Source organism: Hippopotamus amphibius, chromosome 9, assembly GCF_030028045.1.
Source record: "Hippopotamus amphibius kiboko isolate mHipAmp2 chromosome 9, mHipAmp2.hap2, whole genome shotgun sequence".
In the NCBI taxonomy this organism is placed as follows: domain Eukaryota; kingdom Metazoa; phylum Chordata; class Mammalia; order Artiodactyla; family Hippopotamidae; genus Hippopotamus; species Hippopotamus amphibius.
In genome coordinates, this window is record NC_080194.1 from 96,056,091 (window position 1) to 96,079,235 (window position 23,145).

The following is a 23,145-nucleotide window of genomic DNA, read 5'->3' on the forward strand; positions in this document are numbered from 1 at the left end:
TCATTGGGTCTTTGTTGCTGCAAGCGGGCTTTCTCTAGTTGAGGCGAGTGGGGGCTCCTCATTGCAGTGGCTTCTCTTGCTGCAGACACAGGCTCTAGTCACGTGGGCTTCGGTAGTTGTGGCACACGGGCTCAGTAGTGTGGCTCGTGGGCTCTAGAGCGCAGGCTCAGTAGTTGTGGTGCATGGGCTTACTTGCTCCATGGCATGTGGGATCTTCCTGGGCCAGGATCAAACCCGTGACCCCTGCATTGGCAGGTGGATTCCTAACCAGGGAAGCCCTGGAGGATTTTCATCTCTGAGAATGTTCTTATTCTACCTTATATCCATTAATAGCTGACTGATGGTTTTGTTAGATATAGAATCCTAGGTTTGGTATCACTTTCCCTTAGAATTTGAAGGACTATTGTCTCCTAGTTTCCAGTATTGATGAGAATTTGTTCTGATACTGAATCCTTTGGATGTGACCCCAGCTTGCCTGCCTCCCTTCCCATCAGTGCGTCACCTCTCTGGATGCTTCTAGATCACCTCTCTGACTTGGTATTCTGAGGTTTGCTGATGGTGTGCTTGGATATCCATTTTCTTGCATTGTGCTGGGCTCTCGATGATAGGACCTTTCAATATGGAAACACTTCCTTCAAATCTAGGAAGTTAACTTGCACAGAGCTACATTTTTTAAGTAGCACTTTCTTTTTATTCTCTCTTTCCAAAACTCATATCATTATTATTGGACATTTGACCTTCAGGAACTAGCCTTTAATTTTTTTCTCTTTCCTATTTTCAATTTCTTTATCTTTATATTCTTCTTTCTAAGAGAAGTTATCTTTATTTTCTAATGCTTCTATTGATTTTTTAGCTCATGATATTTTTTGTTTCCTCAATCCTCCACCCCCCCCCCCACACACATTTTTTGTGGTGGAGGGACATCCTGTTCTAATTTCCATGGATGCAATAGCTTCTTTTTACTTCTCTGAGGATATTAACTAGAGTATTTGGTAGGTTTTCTCTGTTCCATACTTTGACTTATTTTTTAAAAGTTGTTTTTCTATTTGTTTCATATCTGTGTTTCATATTAGAGACTTTCTTATCTCTTGATTTTTTTTATTGAAGTATAGTTGATTTACAATGTTGTGCCAATCTCTGCTGTACAGCAAATTGACTCAGTTATACACATATAGACTTTCTTTTTTCATATGCCTTTCCATTATGGTTTATCACAGGATATTGAATATAGTTCCCTGGGCTATACGTTAGGACCTTATTGTTTATCCATTCTAAATGTAATAGTTTGCATCTACCAACCCCAAACTCCCATCTCCCTCGCCCCTCCCCCTTGGCAATATCTGTTGATTTTTGGCTAATTGTTGATGTTTAAGAGTGAAACATTACAGTATGGATTGGAAGTTCTGATACTTAGGCCTGATTGCCCAGAGGTGGGTGTCACTGAGGGCTTATTGGACAGGGACCACTTTGGGTCATTTAGGACTCCCCATTCCCCTGCCATGACGTTCTCTTTTCTCTCGAGTGGTTTCTGCAGAGGGGGATCTGCCTGTCTCCTACCCTGGGGGGTGGGGTGAGAGTGGGGAAACACACCTGAATGCCCGGTTCTGGGAGCAAAGTAGGGAAAGAAGGTCAGGGAAGGGGGGGATGGTCTCACCTCTTGACAGTAGACCTTTAGTTGATGCCGTGTAAAACATGGCATGCCCACTTTCAGAGTCCCTGCGGACTAGACCTCCTCCCTATTTGCCTGGCTGATGTGGTGGGGGAAGCTAACTGCTGCTTACACAGACTTGAGGACAATCCCGTTGTCCATGAAGGTCCTTGGGGCCTCTCCATCCTGAGCTTTCTGGGATCCGTGCACTAAAGCAGCTCTGCTTCTTCTTCACCACTTTCCTGCCCTCCATGCTTGTGGTTAGGTGCAGCTCTTTTTAGTCAGCTGTTTCTTCATGCTTCTGCTTTTTTTTGTTTTTCCCCAGAATTCTAAAATTCTGTTTACATCTGCTCTGATCTCCTCTCCTGTTCTCTTTGTTGTAGTTTTATGCTATGTTCTCTTTCATGTGGTTTTCATCCTTTTGTTGTCATCAGGGAAGAAATGGAGATAAATATGTCTGTAATTCCATGTTGAGCTGGAAGCAGCCTGTCCTTTAATTTCCATCCTTTCTGAATCACTTTGTTTTAGGTGTGTCAGAGTAATCTTTCCAAATAGCAAGCCTGCTCTTACCACTCCTTAATTTAAAATCAAGGCTCCAGATGTTTTCCTAGGATTACAGCCTAAAGTTTCTGACGTGGCTCGAAGGCCTGTCTGCTCTACATCCTGCCTCACCTCTCCAAGGACAGTGCTCCCTTCACTTATGTGCTGTTCCCTCTGCCCGAATGCTTGTCCCTCAGCTTCCCTTCCCCTGGTTAATTTCTGCCACCCTTCAGTGCTCATCTCAAATCTCCCTTCTTCCGGGAAGCCTCTCCTGCTTCCAGACTAGGTCAGGTCCCCTTTACACTGCCTAGAAGCCCTCTGTACCTAAGTTTAAACACCTAGGGACTTGCTGGTTGTCTGTGTTCTTCACTAAGGTGTAAACTCATGGCTTTAGCAGTGAGTTTAGCTGGGTGGTAGGGAGGTAGAGCTGGCTTCTGTGAGGCCAGGAAGTGCCTCTGTCTTTTTCAATTTTGTGTCCCCATGGCCAAGCACAGTGTTTGAACAGAAAGGCTGCTCAAAGCACAGCTGTTGGATGAATGAATGAGTGAATGAATGAACGAATATGAACCTGGGCCTTAGAGATGTCCTGGCTTAGCATCTGCTTGTTGCAGCTGCAGCACAGGTGCACGCATTTCCATGTGTAATGCTAGTAACAGTCCTCCGAGGTGCTTACCGTCAGTCTCGTCATATAGAGGAAGAAGTTGGGGTTCAGAGAGTGAAAGTAACTCACCTAACATCACACAGCTAAGTGACAGAGCTGGGATTAGCACTCAGGTCTATCTGCCTCCGAAGCCTATCCATTTCTTCACTGCACGTGCCCTGAATGACAACATGCTGCTCACATTGCCAGGAACCAGGGGAGTGAGTGGCTGAGTCAGCCTGGGCTATGGTAACAACCCCTAAACCTCACAGCTGACAGCAAGCGACGGTCATCTTCATGGGTCCGGAGGGCGGCTGTGTCTCTGCTGGGCCTGGCTGTGCTTGGCTCTGGGTGGAGGGTCAAGTTCAGGCTTGCTCCTGCTTCTCATTCCAGGATTAGGCTGAAGGAGTCTCCGTGCTCTGGGGCATTTTGTTCTCATGGTAGAGAGAGGAAGCTCAAGAGGGCTATCATAATTGTACAGCCCTTCTAGAAGCTTTGGAGCCATGTGCCACCTCTACTCACACTTCATCAGCCGAAGCAAGTTGGCCAAGCCCAACATCCAAGGTGTGGGAGGTGTCTCCTTCCGTGGGGATGGGGGCTCTAGAGGGTGGACGTTTGCTGAACAGTAATACAACCTCTCATAGTGAGAAACCAAGTGACCTCCATGGACAGTGACGACATTGGGACCCATTGTCTAGGGGCTTCCAGCCCCACAGCGATGCTCCCGAGAAGCCCTTTCACGGCAGCCCACGTGTTAAGCACCCACCACGTCTAAATGGCCCTTGTTCTTACGGGCACCCCAACCTCACTGGTGAGGAGGTACGGGATGTTAGCGTGGGCAGCTGTTTTGATTGGTTGGTGCTCATGCAGTTATTAAATATATGTGTAAATGTAAGTTACATATTTAACCCTGTTTCTGACTTGGCGCCTCACCCCCTTCTCCGGGACCAGGATCTGCCACGTCCACCGAGAACCCCAAAGGGGAAAAGCATGGAAATCAAAGCAGCAGAGCTCAGTTAAACACAGAGAAGAACTTCCTGGCTGGCTGGGTTTCAGATTAAAAAGGATGTTCCTTTATTAATTTAACAAACATTTTTTAGATACCTTTCAATGCTGGGCGCTTAAAGTGCTGAGGGAGTTGGGAAGGAGACGGAATATTGCACAGCTGCTGGTTGGGTTTGAGAGAAGCCTGCTTTCTGTCTGAGGAAGTGTCGCAGTTGATGGGGCCTTGCAGCTCAACCCTTCAGAAAGACCCTGAGAGTGGAGTAGCAGAGCTGGGGCCAGATTCCTAAGTGCTCTTTACTGTCTTCAGAGAACACAGAAAATCAATTTTGAGAGTAAACCCCTGGGTGGTAAGAGGGTGACATTATCTGTCCCTGGTTGAGCATGTGTGAGTTGGCCTCCCCGGGGCCCAGAGGAGGCCCGGACTCCCAGTCCCTGTGCAGAGGCTGGACTCCCCTTCAGCCTCACTGATGCCCGGGCCCCGGGAGCTGGGAGGTGGGGCGAGGGAGGGGGATCTAGCCACCTTTGCGGCTGACTTAGTCATACCAGGGTGTGTGGGGGAGCCCGTGTTCCTTCTCTCTGCTTAATCCGAACCATATTAAAAATAAGCCTCTCTTGGGGCCTCTGTTAATAACAAGTGGCTGATGCCGCTGCCTTGAGTGGGGGGATTTGCTCGCCTTTCATTCATTCCTCCTCATCCTTATCCCTCCTCCCCTGCTCCTGTGCCTGTGGATGGCAGGAGTTAAAAAGTAGAAATCTGGTTCATGTGTGTTAATATGGTTGATTGAAATAGGGAGTTAGCTTCTCAGGAGCTCATTGCCCGGGTTTCTCTATGACCCTGAACCTGGGCTTCCCAGGGAGGCGGAGGGGTTTGCAGGCCTGGTGAGAGGTTCTGGTGTGAGGCTGGGAGAATCCAGCCTGCCAGGGCCCAGGCCTGGGTGCAAATCCCCCCACTACACGGCATGGCTCTGGAGAAGGCGTCCCTGCTCTGCAGGGTTTGCGTTTGGACTTAGGCGAGGCCCATCACCTCTGGGTTTCCATTTTCTCAGCTGCACACGGTCAAGATCAATATAGGTCTGTCCTCATAGGCAGTAATGAGGATTAGGAGAGAGAAGGGCGGGGAAGGTATTTTCAGGATGGCTAAGCAGAGAATAGGTGTCCAGGGATGGAGATTGTTATTGAAAACTCTTCTCCTATGGAGATGAAGGGGGGTGGGGTGGGGGAAAGGACCTTCTTCTCCTTTCCACAAGGTGGTGGGCTAATGTAGAGTCCCAGGGACAGACTGGAGGAGAGCAGGGCCGCCGGGCCCTGTGCCCTGCAGGAGCAGCTGTTCAGTGACAGATGCTCCACGTGGGTGCAGAGCTCCGGGCTGTCTGTCTGCTGGCCTTTCCAGCCAGAGCTCATTAATAAAACCTCCACGTGGCTCCAGCTCTCTCTGCAGGGCCCGTGATTAGGCTTGGCCTCTGGGAATGTAAATAGGCAGTGCAAAGAGCCAGGTCTGGGCTCTCAGGCCGGGTGGGGCCAGCCTCCCCACCATGTATGACGCCAGGGACAGATCCGTCATTGCCTCGACCCCAGCCATGCTGGGCTGGGCTTCTGAGCCATCTGTCTCCAAATACCCTTCTTCAGATGGAATTTGAGACACGGCCCCTCCCACCCCCACCCCAAGAAAGTGGTCCTTCCTCTCTGGCTCCTTCTTTGCTCTGCTCTGGACATGAGGAAGAAGATTTGGATGGCTTGCTGCTTTCTTCCACTTCTCAGACCCGATCATTCCCCTCAGCATCACTGAAATTTTGAATGCAGGGTGAGGAGGGAGGACTAGAGAGGCCGGTCCAGCACCCCGCCCCCACCTTCTTAGGCCTCCCATGTCACCCGGATCCTGTTGTCAGCTTTGAAACCGGGTTGAGTGCTTCAGAGGCCGGGTTTGGGAAGGAGAAATTCAACGACTCCAGAATAGAAACACTACATTCAAGTGGGTTAAACTCCAGCCCTGACATTTAATTAGCATCTTTTTCAGCTCCCACACTTGAAGAGTACCTGTTATTTCTTTTCTTTTACTCACAATACACTGTAAGCCAGGAGCATTTTCCTGAGCTCCCGAGCCTCTCATCAGAAGTCAATCACTTTGGAAGCATGATGAATTCTCCTGCAAGCCTGCTGCGGATCGTGCCTCTGGAAGTCAGGAACTTCCGGGTGGGGCTGAGGAGACATCCCCACACAAGTTTCCAGATTTTGGTTGGTCCACCCCCAGCCGCATCACCCTGAACATGTTGTCTCTCCAAGTGACCCAGGGCATGTAATGAATCCCTAGACCACTTGCCTCTGAGAGTGGAAGGACAGAGCCCAGGGTAGTCCTGTGCTGTGCTGGGAGCAGCTGGGAGCAGTGGTGAAGTGGATGGTGGGGGCACAGCAGGAGGGAGGCCCTCCCCCCCACATAGACTCTCACACAAATACAATGGCCATAAGTGCCATGAAAGGGGGGGTATAAAGCCGGGGCCTGGACTAGTCCAGGAGGTCAAAGAGTCACCTGTTGGCAGAGGTCTTTTTTTTTTTTTTTTTTTTCTGGCTCCATTGGGTCATTGTTGCTGCGTGTGGGCTTTCTCTAGTTGTGGCGAGCAGGGGCTACTCTTCATTGCGGTGCACGGGCTTCTCAGTATGGTGGCTTCTCCTGTTGTGGAGCACAGGCTCTAGACATGCAGCCTTCAGTAGTTGCAGCACGCAGGCTCAGTAGTTGTGGTGCACGGGCTTAGTTGCTCTGCAGCATGTGGGATCTTCCTGGACCAGGGATCGAACCTGTGTCCCCTGCATTGGCAGGCGGATTCTTAACCACTGTGCCAGCAGGGAAGTCCTAGGTAGAGATCTTGATGTAGGATGAGGTAGAAAAAAACCCCTGGTCTGTGCTAATGCCCTGAGGCAGGAGGGAGCTGGGAGCCTCTGAGAGATGGAAAAACGTGTTTCTCCCATGTACATCCTTCTCTCTATCCTGCTGTCACAGTCCTGCCTCAGGCTTGTCACAGCATTAACTTCTTCTTTTTTTTTGCTGTTTATATAATTTTATTTTATTTTATTCTGTTTATTTTTTATTGAAGTATGGTTGATTTACAAGGTTGTGTTTGTTTCTAGTGTATAACACGCAAAGCAATTCAGTTATACACATATATGTATTTTTTTCTTTTTCAGATTATTTTCCATTACAGGTTATTACAATCAGTAGCTTCTTATCGAGCCTCTTGGCTCCTTCCCTCAACCCCTCCCAACCCACCTTACTGGTTGCCAACAGGTTAATCTCGGGAAAACATAGCTTTGATCATAATACTCACTTATTGAGAAGCAGCTGGTGTCTCCCACTGAAGTAAGTGAGGCCTTGTGCCCTCTGGTCCCCACTGTTCCCTTGTTTCCCATCACTTTCCTGCTTGTGGCCTCAATTCCGCCACACGGGGCCCCCCACCCTCCTGCAGACACACTCCATGCTCTCCTGCCCCAGTGGCATCTGAGCTCTTGCCTGCGGGTGCCCCCTTGCATTTCTGTGAAGGCCTGTAAACATCCTGCCCCACGCTTCAGGCTCCTTCCCACATGCTACACCTCCACGAAGCAGCATTTGACACAAGCACCCCAACTCCACCATGCACATGTGCTCACCTGTGGCCCTGGCCACTGCGCAGTGGTCATAATGGACGTGCCCAAGAGTGGCCTGGGTAGGCAGGGGGAATCCAGCTGAGGCCCAATGGCACGGCTTCTCCAAGGAGATCTAAGAAGCCTAACTTATTAATTTTGTCTGAAGCTCATCAACCTACCCCATCCTTACCTGCCTCCCCCACCTCCTAAATGAGGCACGGGGTTGCTCTGGCTTTGCAGAGCTAAGTGTCTGCAGGCCTTCGTGTCCATCAAGCTCCCACGTTTGCTTCTTTATCCCTGAACTGCCAGAAAGGAAGGGGTACAGGTGCAATGTGAAAATACGGGAAGAGCATGGACCTGGGTTGGGAGACACCTGGGCTCACATCCAGCTCTGCCACGTGTTCCATGCCCACTCTCAGGCATGCGATCTAACCTTTCTATTCCATGGAGACAGTAAGACCTCCCTCCTAGGTATGTGGTAGGATAGGTGAGATCACGTGATGGGCTAGAAGCATAGCAGTTACTTGTTTTAGGACCTGCCAAGGTAGTGGTGACATTTCTCTCTGAAATAAGCCTAAAATTGATTATTTTAATCACACTGGGATAGAAGTTTTGGACTCTAAGAAATAAAGCCCTGGCATTCAACGCCTTCTTCTCCCCAACTCCTCTACTCCCCGTCCGGGATAATCAAGCAGTATTTCGGCATTCCTCATGCTGTTATTCCTCTGCTGAAGGTGGGTTATGTCATGTGTCACCCTGGATCCTGGGTCCTGAGCTGCTCTAGCTCACTTATTGAAGGGGCGTGCCTACCCCCTCAGCCATCCTCCGTGGACCCACCTTGGGGAGGAGAGACACTTTGTCCCTTTACTTAGGCAGCTGGGGCAGAACTGTGGGCACTGGGTAACATCCCTCACTAGGGGTTGTGAAATTTCTGAGAAAAGTCTCTCTCTGTTCAGAAATTATGCTTGCTTTTTGGTGTTCTGAAGTCAGACAGGCCTGCCTGCAAATTGCGACCCGACGATTTATTAACTGTGAAACCCTGGGCAAATTACGTGGTCTCTAATTTAGTTTTCTCTTCAATAAAACAAGGATAGAGTTATTAAACATAAAAATGTATTTAAAACACCTAGGCCATTGCCTGGCCCATTGACATTTATTCACCCAGCATCTATTTTTGGGTGCCTACTGGGTACCAAGGGCAGTTTTAGGTGCCGGGGATCTCGGACAATCATTTCTGCCTTTTGGAGCTTACATGCCAGTGGGAGTGGGAGACAGGCTATGAACAGCAAAATAAAATACAGCAGAGGGGGTGTTGCTGGGGTGCTGGCAGAGTCAGGGCTTGCAATTTAAATGAAGCAGCCAAGCAGGTTTCGAGGAGAAGGTGGCATTGAAGCAAAGACATGGAGATGCTGCAGGTTTGAGCTAGTTTTTTAAAATTAATTAATTAATTAATTAATTAATTAATTTGCTGCTTTGGGTCTTTGTTGCTGCATGTGGGCTTTCTCTAGTTGTGGTGGGCAGGGGCTACTCTTCATTGCGATGCGTGGACGTCTCATTGCAGTGGCTTCTCTTGTTGTGGATCACAGGCTCTAGGCATGTGGGCTTTGGTAATTGTGGCTCACGGGCTCTAGAGCACAGGCTAAATAGTTGTGGTGCATGGGCTTAGTTGCTCTGTGGCATATGGGATCTTCCTGGAGCAGGGATCGAGCCCATGTCCCCTGCAATGGCAGGTGGAGTCTTAGCTACTGTGCTAAGTCCCTGTGAGCTGATTTACAGGGTGCTCCCTGCAGAGGGAGGAGCCAGTGCACAGTCTCTGAGCAGGGGTGTGCCTTGGGGATCTCGGCGGGGTGGGGGGCACTCTGTAGGGCAGGAGCAGAGTGAGGAAAAGGGGAGAAGGGGAAGACAGGGGACTACAGGGAGGTGGGTTTCTGCTGGCCATTATAAGGATTTGGCTTTTTTTCCTAGAGGCATAGGGACCATTTGGAGGGCTTTGGGCAAAAGGATGACATGATTTGACTGACATTTTCACAAGGGCTCTGCTGAGAATATTCTCTACAGGAGTGTGGGAGGAAACAGTGATGCCTGCTGGAAGCATCTGCACTGGCCCCTGTGAGACTCGGGGGGCTTGGCCCAGGGTGCGAGCCATGGAACTGGTGAGAGTGGTTGGACTCTGGATATATTTTGAAGCTAGAACTTACAGGACTTCCTGACAGGTTGGCTGTGGGGAGTGAGAGAATGAGGGAGGTTAAGGATGACACCAAAGCTTTTGGCTGGAGCAACTGGAAGAAAGGGATGTGGAAGGCTGTGGGCCTGGAGTAGGTTTGTGGGGTGAGATCAGGAATTCCGTTTTGGACACGTCATCTTTGAGAGGCCTGTTAGACACCCAAGTGGAGGTGTTAGGAGGCCACTGGCTATGCGGGCCTGGAGCTCAGAAGAGGGAGCTGGGCTGGAGACATGAATCGGGGAGATATAAGCATAGAGATGGATTGAAAGCTGGGAGGACGAGAGAGATATCCAAGGGAATCAGTGTGGATCGAGTAGAAGTAAGGACCAAGGACAGAGCCCTGGTTCTCCAGCCGGGACTTGAAAGTAAATAAGCCTTAAGAGTTTGGGATGAACAGATACACACTACTATATGTAACATAGATAAGCAACAGTGATTTACTGTACAGCACAGGGAACTATATTCAATATCTTGTAATAACCTATAATGGAAAAAAATCTAAAAAGACTATCTGTATATATATCTGAATCACTTTGCTATACACCTGAGACTATCACAATATTGTAAATCAACTATACTTCAACAACAAAGAAAAAAACTACAAAAAGGAGCAAATAAGTATTAAATATTCAAATAACAGGTATCATAATGTTTTATTCTCTCAATATCAAACTCCCTCTTTGTTATTCTGAATGAATACCATGACCTTCTTTCTTTTCAAATAATCTATCTACCTGTCCATGTATCTATGTATCTATCTATCATCTATCTATCTATCTATCTATCTATCTATCTATATCTATCTATCTATCATCTATCTATATCTATCTATCTATCATCTATCTATCTATCACCTATCATCTCTCTCGCTGAATCTTCTTCTTTAAAAGTATTTATTTATTTGGTTGCACCAGGTTTTAGTTGCAGCACGTGGGCTCCTTAGTTGTGGCATGCATGCGGGATCTAGCTCCCTGACCAGGGATGGAACCCAGGCCCCCCACATTGGGAGCGAGGAGTCTTACCACCAGGGAAATCCCTGAATCTTCTTTCAGGTATATTATTTACTTTGTATCCTAAGACTCTGATTTGCCTTAAAAATATAGACTTGAATCTCATTTCAAATATATATTTTGCCTTATTTGCTATCACTCCAGGTGTATCAAATGTATACTAGCAATCTTTTGGAGTTTGTTTACTTAGAGTATAACACTTGCCTCCCCTGTTGAGCCCAAAACAATCCCTGGAAAAGTGCACCTGCGGGGCATCTCAGGTAGTCCTCATGGATGAAAGGGAACTCATGCAACTGAGGTCTGCAGAACTGAGGTCACATCTCTGGCTTCAAGCTGGTGGTCAATCTTATTTGTTTTGTTCTGCATGCAGAGCTTGAGTAAATGATAAAAAGCAAAACCAAACAAAAAAAATCAACAAGAAAAAATACATTTAAAATTCTGAGTCTGAAATCTTTCCACAACAGTGAGTGACTATGGGAACCCACCCCAGTCTCAGGGCTCCCCTCACCACTCTGCCCTCTCCCTACATGTCCCCGGGGCCAGCCAGGAGATAAGTCACCTGATTCCTCTGTAAGCAAAAACCTGGTATTCGGGTCAAACGTGTTTTAGGAATTTATGTTCTGTGAAAGGGGACATGTTCTTCTGAAAGGACTGCAGTCTTTATCAGGCACTGGGCTGTCAGAAGGTGCTGTGGCTTAGAGTTTAATGAGTAAATTTAACTGTTGGATGCAAATTAGGTTTAATATTAATTCTAGCTTCAAAGAGCAAAGAGCGAAGGAGATAGTTAAACAGCTGTGAGGCTTTTTTTTCTGAGTAGACAGGCCTATTGCTAGCATGCAGGCATAATGTGATAGCTTTTTGATGACTTCTGCCAAGCCACATGGAAGTAAAATCGTAATGGCTTAAAGAGAAAGCAGCTCTTCTCCATGCAGACCTGGGGCGGACCATCAGTATCTTTGCAGGGTTCCACCGTCCTCAGGCTGGGCTAGACAGTGAGTGGCCTCAGGTGGCAGCCACCTTGACAGACACATCAGGATGGGCTGCCGCTGCTCAGCCCCCACCTGCAAGATTCCCACCCATCAGATGGCACATGGCCTCCAGAGGTGCCAAATTCTATTAGCAGGAGAGAGCAATATTTCCATACCTGCCCTCCTAATCACCATCCTCCTGCCACTTGGTTAATTAAAATGCACATCGAAATACATGAGTTACAAAGGCAGCATCCCTCTTCGCATGCAAATGCAATCAATAGATACCGAGATGATCTACATAATGGTAAAAGAAAGGAATACTTTATAATGTGGGTTTCATGGTCAAAACTTAAGCTCATGTGTGTCACATGTAAGCTAAGCCTGTCTTCGAGTCTGACACAACATGCTCTCTGTTAAGCTCCTCAGCAAACAATCACTCTATGACCCAGGGGATACCCCTTGGGAAGCCCTCCTGGTTCAATAGACTGCACACTCTGGCTCCCATCCTCCCTCCCCTCAGTATGCATGCCCTGGGGCAGGCAGGGCTAGGTCCCTGTTTGCTTTTGCCCACACTGTGCTCTGAGAGTGCTTTCCTTGTAAGCCTGAGGCTAGAAAAGCACTGTATCCTCCTCCCACCCATCCAAGCTTAGCTGATTGGATGTTCTACACCTGAAGGGATTTCTGAGACCATCTACTGATGCCTCTTCACCATTCAGTTGGGGAGACTGAGACCCTGAGTGGAGAGATGAGTTGTCCAACGTGACACTGATATTGGCTAGTGGTAGAGCAGGACCTAGAGTTATGCCAGCCCTGAGGAAGTGTCCAGAGACCAGCGAGGTGGTCCCTCAGGGATGTTTCCTTCCCTCAAGTCATCACTTAACAGTGATCACTGTGCCATTTGGCCTCCGTGCTGTGAGCCTCTTGAGAGACGCTTGATCTTAAACAACTCACAGACAAAAACTCAATTGCTATTTGCCAGGTGAGGGCTGCAGAGCTCTAGAACTTGGAGCAGGCACAGCTCCTCCCTTAAGGGATCCTATATTGGAAATTTCTAACCATTTTTTGTTTATAAGAATACTTTTTACATCAGAAAAAAAAAAAATCCGGGTCTTCTTTTCAAACAATTGAAATTGTGTAAAAGTATACGAAAACTGAGAAGATAAAAATAACAGAAAGTACTGAAAATCTAGTACATACATTTCAAAAATAGCTTACATATGTGATAACATATTTTGTCAGCCCATAGGCGATGCGTGGTGTGCTTTTGGATTGTGCATTTTTCAACGACTCTACTGTTCCCAGGACTGTTTGTCTTGGAGTCTGCAGTTTCTGGAATGGAACCTGTTGTGTGGTTTCTTCAGAGGCTGAGATGAGTGGTGACCATCAGGACTGCCTTCCTTCCAGTCATCCCAAAAGTAGGTGAGTCCTGAGCAGGGCAGGGATTGGAGACATGGGGGAGGGGAGAGGTCCAAAGCATCAAGTCATTTCTCAGAAGGATGGGCTTCTGGCTCTAGAGCATAAGGCAAAGAGCTAATAATAATAATTGTAAGCTACCACTTATTTAGTAGCTGCTAAGCTGTAGAAATCGTGCAGACGGAGATCAGAGAGATACAGATATGAATATGGAAATGGAAATGGATATAGATGAACTCCTCCACATAAAACCCAGGGCTCACATGCACCAGTTCCTGCATTGAGTTGTGCTTTAAGAGGCACTTTCCATGAGCCCTAAGTAATTAAACAGGAATTCCAATCTTTACCGGCATCTCTCAAAGAGCATCAAAATGATTGAATTTAAGCCTCATAGTAAAATCTCTGAGTTCCCGTTCTGTCTGGAATCCCCCACATCTGCAGCCTAATTCAGAAGCTCTCACTTGGCAAACACTCCAGAATGTTCCCTGATACTTCAGTGTTCTTGCTGCTGTTTCTTTCTCCTTCGCCTCTCCTCTGCTCGGGATCTTTCCCAGGCAGATAGATCTCACCTTCAAGTTTAGATGGCTGCCTGTTATGCAGATTCTCCACAGGAAAGGACAGTGCTGGGACCAACCCAACAGGCAAGAGCCTGTATCCTGGCCTCTGACCTCTCTAGGGCTGTCTCTCTCCTTCCGTTCACCCTATTGCACAACCAAAAGCCAGAGAACCTGTGGGCAGAGACAGAACTCTACTGAAAGATCAGGGGTGAGGAAGAGCTGAGCAAAATTCTCCAAGGTGGATGGGGTGGGGTAGGGTGAGGAGGTGGAGAAAGAAGAGTGGAAACCGGGAGTATTAGTGATGTCTGGATCTGGTCGCAGACCTCTTAGGATTTAACCTCCAACAAACCCTGGGAGGGAGGTGGAATGAGCCTCATGTTGGAAAGGAGGAGAAAGGGCTCAGAGAAGGTAAGGAGGATGGTCATAAGTTGAGAAGACAAAGCACCACGTGCTGGGTTGACACTCGGGGAAGCTCCTGCCCTCCTCTCCAAGCTTTGGCAGCATTCTGTGGTTCCCTGGTCTTGGTGTTTTCTGATCATCCTTTGACCACTTTTCTAGTTCCAATCAAGTTTTATTCCAGGCATTGGTTTGCTTAGACATGGAGCTTCATATGCTGGACCCATGCTATGGTGTGGTTGTTCTAGAGAGAAAACGTCGTGTCGCTTCAGGTTTTCTACAGACACTCTGGCTACATGAGCCTGTTCTCCGATTTCAAACACAGCTTTGTCTGCTTGTCCTTCTGCCCTTGAAAGTGCTGCACAGCCCTGCACCTGCCACCCGTCCCAGATTCTGCTGGATGAGACTATGGCCCCTTTACAACGGTGACATTGCTGGTTCCTACAGGAGGGAAGAGAAAAGTGGGTGCCTATTACGGGCTGAATTTTGTCCCTGCAAAATTCATATGTTGAAATCCTAACCCCCAGAATGTGGCTGTATTTGGAGAGTCTTCAAAGAGGTAACTGAGTTAAAATGAGGTCACTAGAGTGGGCCCTAATCCAGTGTGATTGGTGTCCTTACACGATGAGGAGATTAGGACACTGACACGTACAGAGGGAAGACCATGTGAGGACACAGCTAGAAAGCAGCCCCCTGCAAGCCAAAAAGAGAGGCCTCAGAAGAAACTGACCCTGCTGACACCTTGATGTTGAACTTCCAGCCTCCAGAACTGTGAGGAAATATATTTCTGTTGTTTACGCTACTCAGTCTGTGGGACTTTATGACAGCCATGGCAAAAGTGTCCTCCTTTGGGTTTGGCAGAGGCCCCTGTCCTGGAATGAGTTACATGGGAGTCTGAAATAACCAAGATGAGCCCCAGGCCTCCCTGTACTCCTCAGAGCCTGCCCCAAATCTCACCGTCTGGAGGTTGTTCTCTTCCAGGGGGCAACTGTACATGTAAGAAAGTTTGGCTCAGAGGTGGCTGCCAGGCTTCTGAAGACTGATTGGAAGGAGGGAGTCTGAGGAAGCTTTCAAAGACCCACTAAAGGATGGTCCACAGAGAGAAGCATCAGTGTCACCTGGGCATGTGTTAAAAATGCAGCCTCTACCTTAGTCTACTGAATCAGAGTCTTCATTTTAACAAGAGGCTCAGGGGATTAGTATGAATGGGAAGATTTGAGAAGCACTGCCTCTGGCCCATAGACCCTTGGATCTCATGGCAGCTTATGTCATAACTGACCCGCATACCTCTCATGTAACCTCCACACACCTGGAGGGTCCAACCAGTTGCATCAGGATAGCCCAGGCCAGAGGAGCTATGACAGGGATATACTTGGCTATACTTTGGAATTGCTGGGGGATCCTTTGAGACTCCAGATGCTGGGCTCAAACTCTAGGCCAAATAAGTGAGAAGCTCTGCAGGGAGTGTACGTGGGGGGGGGGGGGGGGGGGGGGCGGGGGGAGGAGCGGAGACCCAGGCACCTATATTTTAGAAAGCTCCTCAGTGATTCCAATTTGTGGGCACATTTGGGGATTATATCTAGTATCTATTACCTCATAACAGTGTCCCATAATTTTGTGTCTTAGAACAATAACCATTTATTCAGCTCATGGTTGTGTAGGTCAGTACTTTGGGCTGGAATCTGCTAGGCAGTTCCTCTGGTTGCTGCTGGGCTCACTCATGTGTCTTCAGTCAGCCGCAGACCAGAAGGTGGCTGTGCTTTCAGCAATTGTTGCAGGCTCAAGGAGGAAGTGTGGGACTGAGCCCTATTTCTTTTGCCATCCATAAGGCTAGCCTGGGCTTGTTCACGTGGCAGCTAGATGGGGAGAGCGGGGAGAGGGAGAAAGAGATCTAGGCTGAGGACTGACAGCATGCTGCTTCTACCATTGTGACCAGCACAGATTCTACCTCCGGAGGGTGCAGGGAAGACTGGAGAAGCACGGCAAGTTTTGCTGTCTGCCACACTGGACTGATAAGGACTTGCTCCTGGCCTAAACTTGTTTTTTTTTTTTTTTTCTGGCTGTGCCATGAGGCTTGGAAGATCTTAGTTCCTGACCAGGGATTGAACCCGGGCCCCGGCAGAGAAAGCGTGGAATCCTAACCACTGGACAGCCAGGAAATTCCCTCCTGAACCAAATTTTAGTCAGCCTCTTTGCAGCCCTCTTTTCAACTAGGCCCTGTCTTTGACTCAATTCTTGGCCTGCTGAGCCCACTTTTAGCAAGAATCCTCCTAACCAAGTTTCTTTCTTTTTCTTTCTTTTTTTTTTTGGCCTGTGGGATCTTGGTTCCCCAACCAAGGATCGAACCCATGCCCCCTGCGTTGGGAGCATAGAGTCTTAACCACTGGACTACCATGGAAGTCTCCCTAACCAAGTTGCTAACCCTTGATATCCATTCAAGTTCCTCATTCCCCACCCTTGATGCCTAAGCAAGTCCTTCTTAATAATTTTCCATCTTCTCCCTCACCCTGTTGGTTGGCTATAAATCCCCAGCAGCCCCTGTTATATTCAGGGTTGTGTTCCATCTCTCTCCTCTATTGCAGTAGTCTTGAGTGAAGTCTTCCCTGCAATGTTTGAGATGCGTCCAGTGCAGTTTCCCTCTAGCAAGACCACTGAAGTCCTGAGTGTCCTCTTCAGCCCCCCCACAGCTGCTCTGAGTGGCCTGAGCTCACTCCAGCTATTACTAGTGCTTTGGAGGTTAAAGTTGCCTTTTCAGGAAAACAGACTAAGACAGTGTGCTGAATGGGGTATCTTAGTGACTTATGTTGAAATCCCAGAGGTCTGCTTGTGATCTCAGACAAAGAGTGTTCCCTTGACCTCTCTTTGGCTGAAGTGTTTCATCTTACAAATGAGGATAATAATTCCTATCTAGCAGGGTTGTGAAGCTTAAATAAAATAGCTGTGGAGCTTCTAACTCACAAGCAGTCAGTCAATTCGGTTTTCTTATCCCATGGACAAATCTCACTAATTATGATTAACTAGGGCAAAGACCAGTCTGAGTGAGCAAAAATTCTAACTGTAGAATTTCTCCCTCAAAAGTAGTTGTATTCTCTCAACCACAGAGTAACCACATGAAATATTCCCTGCAAGAGGGAGCTCCTTATAGGTCTGCAAGAACAAATACAAGGGTGAGTTAAAAATCATCTACACTCGCTGTAATTAACTAACTTTAAGAAAAGACAAAATTATCTACACTCTGGCTATAGTTAATTAACTTTCAGAAAAGACAAACACATCAGTTTTTGACATTATCTCCTTGCTTGTCAATACACTTTGTCCGCCTGTCAACAAGCTTTCGTATTCCCTTATTAAAAAATGTTTGAGGCTGAGCTGAGAGCCACGAATGCACCGCTGTCTTACTTTTTCATCAGAAGTGAATCCGGATCCTTCTTGATGGCTAACACTTGTGTGACCTTCCTTGAACTTCTCTAGCCACTCATACATACTTCTTTGTGACAAAACACTTTCTCCAAACTGAGCACAAAGTCTTCGATAAATAATGGCACCAGGTAAACCCTCAGACCACAAAAAACAAATCACTGCACGCTGCTCTTCTTTTGTGCAAATCACAAGTGAGGCAGCCATTTTTGCTTGCACTGCAGTTACAAATGAACTGATGTAACACGTTCACACTTGCACAGCAGTGACTGGGGAGACAGTAGACTTGAACAGAAAGTGCTGATAAGACAGTGTAGCCAACAGAAGTTTTAATATAACCAGAGTGCAGATAATTTTTGACTCACCCTTGTAGCATCACAACAAATGGAGGTTCTAATTGTCTACAAATGGTTTCTTCTCCTTTTGATCCTGTGTGCATCTTCTTCCCTATCTCAACTACACACAGTAGGCTTTTAACATGTTTAGTGAAATGGGAATATTGATGCAATCCCTTTCCCAGGGGTAATACTAATAACTGCAAAAATACCAGCTGCCATTCGCTGAGGGCTTAGTAGATTCCAGGCTCTTTACATATATTTCCTCACTTAATGCTCAACTCAGCCTCAAGAGATGAGAATATTCACCTTTTATAGATAAGGAAACTTGGGCTTAAAAAGGTTAAATGACCTCCTGAGGTCTGTAAATGAAGCTGTGAGGAGCTGGATGCCAACCCAGGCATCTGTCTGACTCTAGACACCTCTCCTGGGTGGTTCTAGGGGACCCTTCAGTGGGACCCCTGTCTGAACTCACAGTATGGCCAACCAGGCACCCCAGACGAATGAAATTCATGGTCATGGCTGGAGATGGTAAGAGCCTGATCTCAGCAGCCTCTTGGTATGCAGAAGGGATGTGGATCTTCTCGTCAATGGAGGGTGTCAGCACATGGGAAAAGTTCCCAGACCTGCCCACTGGGGTCTTGCAGTTTTGTCAAGGGACCTGTCATTACAAGCCCCTGGACACCTCCTCCACCAGCCCTGGTGTTTCCATCCTCTGACTCAGCTTTCTCCTTTTGGTCCAATTAATGCTTCTCAGCTGAAAAAGGTTTCTGGTAAACTAGGTCTGACATTTTGAAATTGGGCCTTTTTCTGCCAGACTCAGGCTGTGCTGAGATGCATTTCTTCTCAGCTTGAGTGTTTCTGCCCAAATCCCACACTCCTCCAGATCCCTGGGGCTGCCAAAATTTTGCATCTGAAGTCACTTTAGGGCAGGAAGGCCACTCTCAGAAACCAGATCCTATCAGAAAAGGCTGTTTCTAGGGTGCTGCCCACAAGTTGGTGGGACGAAGTGGGGGAATTCTCAAAACTAAGGTTTATAGCTGAGGGTCCTTGGGCTTTCTGAGGGGCATGTGAATGGGCCTGGGAAAGTTCCTGAATCTCTTGAAATTGTGCACAAAAATTTCCTGGTAAACTTTTGGATGACGAGAGTCTGAAATTTTCATCGGATTCTCAATTAGGCTGAGAAACCCCAAAGAGCTCAAGAATCACTAGTTTGAAAACAGGGATTAGAAAACTGGGAACAGTTAGAGGCAACAGGAGTGTTGGTTCTGGAGAAGAACAAAAGGATGAAATGGATCTTTTGTAACTCTAAAGTTTTGTTTTTGTAATAAAACTATTTCTTAACAATACCATTATTGAGACAGTGTGCTGTGTGCGGTATTCACTGAGCCATTATAACAGCCCTTTACAGTAGATTCACATTCTCATTTCATAGATAAGGAAACGGGTGCCCAGAGAGGTTAGGGGACTCATCTAAGGTCACACAGCTAAGGATGGTAGCATCAAGATTTGAAAATGGTTTTGTTTATTTCTAGAAGACAAGTAAGATATGCAGCAGGAGAAGCTAATTAGAAGTGAGGATAAACTTTCTCCACATGGTTGACTCTATGCTGATATAGTAATGAAAGGGTTCTAAAATTTACTACTCCTAGAGATTTTAAACTATTTTTTATTTTATTTTATTTAAAATTTTTTAATGTATATTGGAGTACAGTTGATTAACAATTAGGTGTTAGTTACAGGTGTGCAGCAAAGTGACTCAGTTATACCCATACAAGTATCCATTCTTTTTCAAATTCTTTTCCCATTTAGATTATTACAGAATACTGAGCTGACTTCCCCGTGCTACACAGTAGGTCCTTGTTGGTTCTCTATCTTAAATATAGTACTGTGTACATGTCAATCCCAGACTCCCAATCTATCTCTCCCCCCAGCCTTTCCCCTGGTAACCATAAATTCATTCTCTAAGTCCGGGAGTGTTTCTGTTTTGTAAACAAGTTCGTTTGTATCATTTTTTTTAGATTCTGCATATAAGTGATATCATATGATGTTTGTCCTTCTCTGTCTGACTTCCTTCTCTTAGTATGATACTCTCCAGGTTCATTTTATAATGCTTAACACTTTTTTTAAAAAGTACTATTATGTAAACTACTTTATTTAGGTCTTCCCAATCCCCTGTAAGATATAAAGGGTAGCTATTAGTTCCTGCATGTTAGAGAGACACAGACTTGCTAATATTGTGTGATGAGGGAGCAGCAGCCCCAGGTTGTCCAAACTCATCTGCTAGGCTTCCTGCGTGCAGCCTGGTGATGCCACTGGCGGTGATGACTGGCTGGAGGTGGGTGGTTGGACCAGAGGAGGTCTGGGAATCCTTTCTGGCTTAAGAGCTCTATAACTTAAAAGCTGGTTGAGGTCATGAGAATGGCCATCATCAAAAAGTCTACAAATAATAAATGCTGGAGAGGGTGTGGAAAAAAGGGAACCCTCCTACACTGTGGCAATGTAAATTGGTGCAGTCACTATGGAGAACAGTATGCAGAGTCCTTTAAAAACTAAAAATAGAGTTTCCATATGATCCAGCAATCCCTCTCTGGGCATATATTTGGAAAAGATACATGCACCCCAATGTTCATAGCAGTACTATTTACAATAGCCAAGATGTGGAAGTGTCCATCAACAGATGAACAGATGAAGAAGGTGTGGTGTATATATATACAAAATGGACTATTACTCAGCCTTAAGAAAGCAATAATGCCACTTGTAGCAACATGGATGGACTTAGAGATTAACATACTATGTGATGTAAGTCAGACAGAGAAAGACAAATATCATATCACTTATATGTGGAATCTAAAAAAAAATGATACAAATGAACTTATTTATTAAAGAGAAACAAACTCAAAGACTTCAAAAACTTATGGTTACCAAAGGGAAAAGGTGTAGAGGAGGGATAAATTAGGAGTCTGGGCTTAACATGTACACATTACTATATATAAAATAGATAATCAACATGGACCTACTGTTTAGCCCAGGGAACTCTACTCAACATTCGGTAATAACCTATATAGGAAAAGAATCTGAAAAAAATGGATATATGTATATGAAAAAGTGAATCACTGCTGTATACCTGAAACTAACACAACATTGTAGGTCAACTATACTCCAATATAAAATAAAATTGAATTAAAAAAATGGAAGATGATCAGGAGTTACAAAAAGAGATTTAAAAAAAACTGGTTGAGGTCATTGGGGAGTTTCAGCAATCAATGATGTGTGTTTTTTGTTATGCCCTGTGCACGTATTATTTATTCAATAACGTAAACTAAAATGTAAAAAAGAAATCTAAATCACAAAGCAACAAGTAATGTCACTGGAATGAAATGGTCATGTAATAATAAAACATGCATAGAAATATTTAGCATGGAAAAATTTTAAATAAAAATAAAACTGTCTCTTTTCATATTCGTACAGTTATCTAACTAACATCCTCTTTTTTGCCTTATGTTTTGACTCAGATCAATACAGTGGGCCAGTGCCTGATTTTGGTACTTCACGGGAGCCTCTCCTACGGAGCACAGCCCAGGGCCCAACCACCCGTGTGAACACACTTAACCTTGAACTTAGGAGGTAGAAACTATGACCATCATGCCTCACAGATATAGTAACGGAGGCACAGAGAAATTAACTAACTTGCTTGAGGTCCCAGTGTCTCTTGTTTTGTGTTTTCCTCCAAAAGTCCTTTTCTCTCTGAAAGAAGACAAACAAAAAAATTCATGAAAGAAAAATATCTTCGTTACAACCTAAGCTATCCTAGAAAACAGATACCCTCAGACCGAACTCAGAGAGACACATGGAGGGGACAGGCACCAGCAAACACAAGCCAAGCGGCACTGCCTGTTGGCACAAACCCAAACCCAGGCCCAGTAAGTTAATGCACGTTAATGTGGGGCGTTTTTAGGATCTAGTAAGGTGAGGTGCAGCGTTTTCATGACCACTGATTCCTGGAAAAGTTGAGTTGCAGAGTGTGTGTGCGCACATGTGTGTGCGCGCCTGCCCATGCCCAGGGGAAGGCCAGTGAGGCAGGCGGGGTGCAAAGCAGAAAGAAGCCCCCTCTCCTCCCCCAGGATTATGCAGGTGGCTGACCGTATCCTTCTGATCTGCTGCCCCCCACCACACCCCCCACCCCCCAGCCCCAGGAGCCTCACTTTCCTCCCCCCAGGTCCTGCGCCTGCGCGGTGGGGCTGGGCGTTCTCCTCCAAGGCCTCTGTCTGCATTTCTGGTTCATGACAGCCAAGGAACAGAGTGATTATTTAAACCTTCTCTTCTTTCTAAAAGGAACAGTTGGAGCGCAGGGTGTGTATGGAGGAGCCTACGTGCACACTCCACATGGGTGAAACCATTCCCGCCACGAGTCGTATTTTGTCTAGTTTTCACGCCTAATGGACCGCTAGTTGAAGGTAGGAAGCCTAAGGAACGCTGTGTCGGAATTGAAAAAGACGTGGATGTTTTGTCCCATGATCATCTTGATCAAATCAGCAAGCTGCATTTAGCTAATCAAAATTCTGAGATAACACTTTGAGGTTTCTCTGGTACTTCAAAAACCAATATTAAGAAGGAAAAAAAATGCATTTCATTTCGGCTTTTCTTTCTTTGGGAATAAGTATTATTCATGAAGGTTTTGTTTGCAGAGAGATACTTGAAGGTAACGGCCTGAAACCCTCTCTCCTATCTTGTTTAGAAACAAAATATGAAAAAGAAAAAAAAGGTTTAATTTTTAAAGTGCAAAATGTGGTAGTTTCAAGCATCAGGTCATCAAAGCAGTTTCTGATGCTGTAATACCTCGTTAAAAGTTAAGCTGCATTTTGATACACGTTCAGGCCCCAAACAAAGCATGTGAAACTGAGATGCTTTAAATTCCTGAGGGGATTCCTAAGTCATCTTACTGTGAAATGGCAGAGAAACATTGTTGTGAAAGAAAGAGTTCAGCCTTTGGAGCCAGGCGAGACTGGCTTGCAGATCCTTGCAGGCTCCTCCATGGGCAAATTTCTCAGCTGTGAGCCTCAGTTTTCCCATCTGGAATAACAGAGCTAAGAAGATTAAATGAGTGTATATGTAAAGGTGTGATCTTTTCATGGGTAATTTAACCGTCTTCCTTGGCAACCAGTATAATTGCCCCTCTTTTACCTATTCCCGTGCCTAAAGCTGCCTCTTCATACATTATCTTGTATGTATACATTATCTTGTATTATACATTCCACTGCACCCATAGAACTTATTGCTATCTGACCTGATCTCTGATTTATTTGTCTTACTGTCTGCTGCCCATTTTGGCATGTGAGCTCCAGGAGAGCAGGGATTGCTTCTGTTTTCTTTATCT

At 46.2% G+C, this 23,145-nt stretch overlaps 1 protein-coding gene across 1 annotated transcript in view; it reads right to left on the bottom strand.

The window, feature by feature from the left end:
* The window catches only part of LOC130860975 (serine/threonine-protein phosphatase CPPED1-like), a 100,178-nt gene extending 98,368 nt beyond the window's left edge, over nucleotides 1-1,810 (bottom strand). Inside the window, exon 1 of the mRNA XM_057749491.1 lies at nucleotides 1,782-1,810. Coding sequence (XP_057605474.1) covers nucleotides 1,782-1,810 — 29 coding nt within the window. The remainder of the gene's footprint in view (nucleotides 1-1,781) is intronic.
* Nucleotides 1,811-23,145: the final 21,335 nt, after the last annotated feature.